Below are 3,319 nucleotides of genomic sequence, written 5' to 3' on the forward strand. Positions count from 1 at the left end.
ATTGACATGTTGGTATGGGGGTAGAGGAATTTGTTCAATAGGTTGTAATTGCTCCTGGTTTCCAGCTTCTTATAGGTGTCGGTCCAGTTGTTCGTGATGAGTAGTGTATGTGTGAGAGAGAGAGTGAGTGTGAGAGAGAGAACATAAAAGAATTCTCTTTGCAATTTGATGCACTGTTTAGTGGCTCTGAGTGTGGAGTCTGTGCTGATCTGAAATGTGAATATTTTTTGGAAAGAGTGCACTTTGTTCCAGTTCTTGGTTTAGCAGATGTCCCAGCCTCTGTCTCTGCCTAATGTATTTTTCTCTCACACACACACACACACACACACACACAATTCTACTGTTTTGGTGTCAAGCCGGCGGCACCGCCCACATCTCCCGGTATTGGAGGAGACCCCCATTCCGCACTTGGTTATCTTGTGACGATTGGACGTCCCGGTGCCAGAAACAATGCAAGAGATTCTCCCAATCGCCGAAGATCCGCCCTATAAAATACAAGGGGAGGAGGAGGGGTAGGGAGAGCCCCAAAAAGGCCGGCCAACTAAACCCTGTCAACATTTTACCTGAGGGATAGGGACTAGGAGCCCCCACACACACACACACAGACACAGACACAGACAGCCTGTTGTATGTATGAGCTGCCCACAGCAAGTTTGAACTTCTTGCCTCCGGTAGTGCTCCCGCTCCCAGGCCCCCACATCCCTCCTCAGATCCCCAACTCCAGAGGTGACGGATGGATTCTGATGCCAGTCTGATATCGAGCCAGCCGTCGTCCCCGGATCTGTTCCTGTCGGACGAGCCGACCTCGGGCTTCTCGGGCACGGTCTCCTCCACGCAGAGCGAGTGCGGCCGAGGGGCGCAAGGCCGGCCCAGGGAGCCGCTTCGGGCCAAGGACAAGAAGCAGATGAGCGAGTCCGAGCTGCAGCAGCTCCGGCTGAAGATCAACAGCCGGGAGCGCAAGAGGATGCACGACCTGAACATCGCCATGGACGGTCTCCGGGAGGTCATGCCGTACGCCCACGGCCCCTCGGTGCGGAAACTCTCCAAAATCGCCACGCTGCTGCTGGCCAGGAACTACATCCTGATGCTGACCAGCTCCCTGGAGGAGATGAAGCGGCTGCTGGGCGAGATCTACGGCGGCGGTCACCACAGCAGCTTCCACCCGTCCCCAGCTTGCCAAGCCGGCCCGGCTCTGCCGCCTTCCCACGGCCCTCACCCTCTCCCGCACCCGGCTATGGTCCCGGCCGTCAGCTCGGCCCCTCTAGCCGGGGCTAGCCTATCCCCTGCCGTCGCCGCCGGCGTCCGCGGCCCGGGCAGCCTCCTGAAGACGGCGGGAGCTGCCGCCTCGGGTTTCCAGCAGTGGGCTGGCATGCCGTGCCCGTGCACAATGTGCCAGGTTCCGCCGCCTCCCCATGTGCCCAGCGCTGGCATGACCCGGCTACCCTCAGACAGCAAGTGAAGCAGAGGAAGTGAAGGAACTGGACTCCTCCAGCCGCTGCCAGCCAAGGTGAGAATGGAACAGCTTGGCTGCTCTTCCCCCACCACCTTTGTGGTGATCTTGTCCCTTTTTATTATCTGGTGTCCTTATGTATCTGTGTGAAAGTTGCAGTAACCCTTTTTTTCCCCCCACCGGACCCACACCCACCCCCTCTCTCGCTTATTTAACTCGCAAACGGGTCAAGAAATGTAACACGACCTTTCCCTTCCCCTCTTTGGGGGCAACTGGATGTATCATTGCAACAGGAGACACGGGGGGAAAAAGGGATACTGCAGCCTGCTAGCAGGTGAATTTCACTGCACACTGAGCCGCCGGCAAAATCCCGAGCATGGCTCCCCGGAGTCGGGAATGTTTTACCACGCACTCCGCTCTGGCCCGTGCTAGTGGGACATTACATGAAATGTCCATGTAGGAAAGACTTCGCTATTCCGATCGCGAACCAGAAAGAAGGAAAGAGGCGATGAGTTTACAAAGAACAATTCTGCGCGAAAGACGCTGGTCTGACCAACCCCAAGGAGTCGTTTGTGGGAGTTGATGTAAAGACGTGTTTTCGCTCGGTACAGAAATGTGTGCAACATTGAATCAGTTTGGGGGTGTGGGGGGGAGGGGGTGTGGGGACTGTCCTTGGAATAATTCAGCCCTGAACCGACAAAGACAAATTTGTATTCTTTCTTGTAAAAATAGCTGCTCACCTTAATGAAACAAAGGTAGTTGGAGTGTGATACTACCATTATAAAGTACTTTGCCGTTCCCTGAGTTTTGTGAAAATATCTGTGTTTCGTTGGTTTTGGCTGATTTCATGCAAACGTTTTCTGTGTTTTTTTATATTGGTTTCCCTGCAACTCCTGAGTGTCGGTAACTGTCTAACTCGCTTCAACTCACTGTAACACCTGTCCTGCGCTTCACCACTCCGGATACAGCGTGACATTTCGTTTTTCTTCCGATCAGCCTCCCGTAACATCCTACCGAAACAATCTTTTGTTTCTCATCCGCGAGAGAGAAAAAAAATTATAAAGCAAAAAGTGTTTTCCATCTGTTTATTTTTGTAAGGAAATGTGCTAAATGATATTTATTATTCCGTTGAAAGACAAAATAAGTGTGATCAAGTAACTGTCGAGATTTTAAAATTAAATAAAAAAAATACGCAATGTGCTTGTTTGGATGTAAAGTTTGAGGGGGTGGGGACTGTGTTGGTTTAGTTATTGAACACTTACAGGAGAATGACCTGAACCTCCCATCTATACACTTTTAAAAAGCATAACCTCGTACTCGCTCCAAGGTGACAATCGGTTTGTGAGTGAGTGTTATCTAAGTAATATTGTATAATTCTTTATTATTCAGACAAGCTTGGGGTGAGGGAAGGGGGAGAGTATTGGGGAAACCGTACCGGTTCTATTGTACGTTCAACTCGTTCTCTAGTATTACGTTATAACTACACATGGCACGACAAATGGCAACACTTTAAACAGGCCGGAATCACTCATCCCTCGCCGCTTTAATTCCCGTTGTAGCGCCCAAAATGTTTCATTCCTGCACCTCTCTTCCCAGGCTGGGTCTGCGGTTATTGGAGTCATTTCATACACTCCATTCATGTGACCCGATGGACAGACGCATTAAAATCTAAATAAATAGGAGGAAAAAAGACAAATAAAGGAAATGTATTTTAAATTCAAGTTGATGACTTTTTATATTTGCAGATCTATTCCGGAACGATCGAAAGCGGTAAGTATAAGTCACTATAAAAACAGAAATTGTTGGAGAAGCTCGGCAGGTCTGGCAGCATCTGTGGAGAGAAATCAGAGTTAATGTTTCGGGTCGAGT

At 50.3% G+C, this 3,319-nt stretch overlaps 1 protein-coding gene across 1 annotated transcript; it reads left to right on the forward strand.

Moving 5' to 3' along the window:
* The first annotated feature begins 455 nt into the window (after positions 1–455).
* Positions 456–3,104, forward strand: LOC122555576 (oligodendrocyte transcription factor 2-like). Its single transcript, XM_043701598.1, has one exon. It carries the CDS (start codon positions 734–736, stop codon positions 1,457–1,459), a length of 726 nt encoding a protein of 241 aa, XP_043557533.1. The 5' UTR covers positions 456–733; the 3' UTR covers positions 1,460–3,104.
* Positions 3,105–3,319: the final 215 nt, after the last annotated feature.

Source organism: Chiloscyllium plagiosum, chromosome 12, assembly GCF_004010195.1.
Source record: "Chiloscyllium plagiosum isolate BGI_BamShark_2017 chromosome 12, ASM401019v2, whole genome shotgun sequence".
In the NCBI taxonomy this organism is placed as follows: Eukaryota; Metazoa; Chordata; class Chondrichthyes; order Orectolobiformes; family Hemiscylliidae; genus Chiloscyllium; species Chiloscyllium plagiosum.

Excerpts from the sequence above, each read along its gene's own strand:
- LOC122555576 (XM_043701598.1), top strand. The coding sequence starts at position 734 with ATGGATTCTGATGCCAGTCTGATATCGAGCCAGCCGTCGTCCCCGGAT.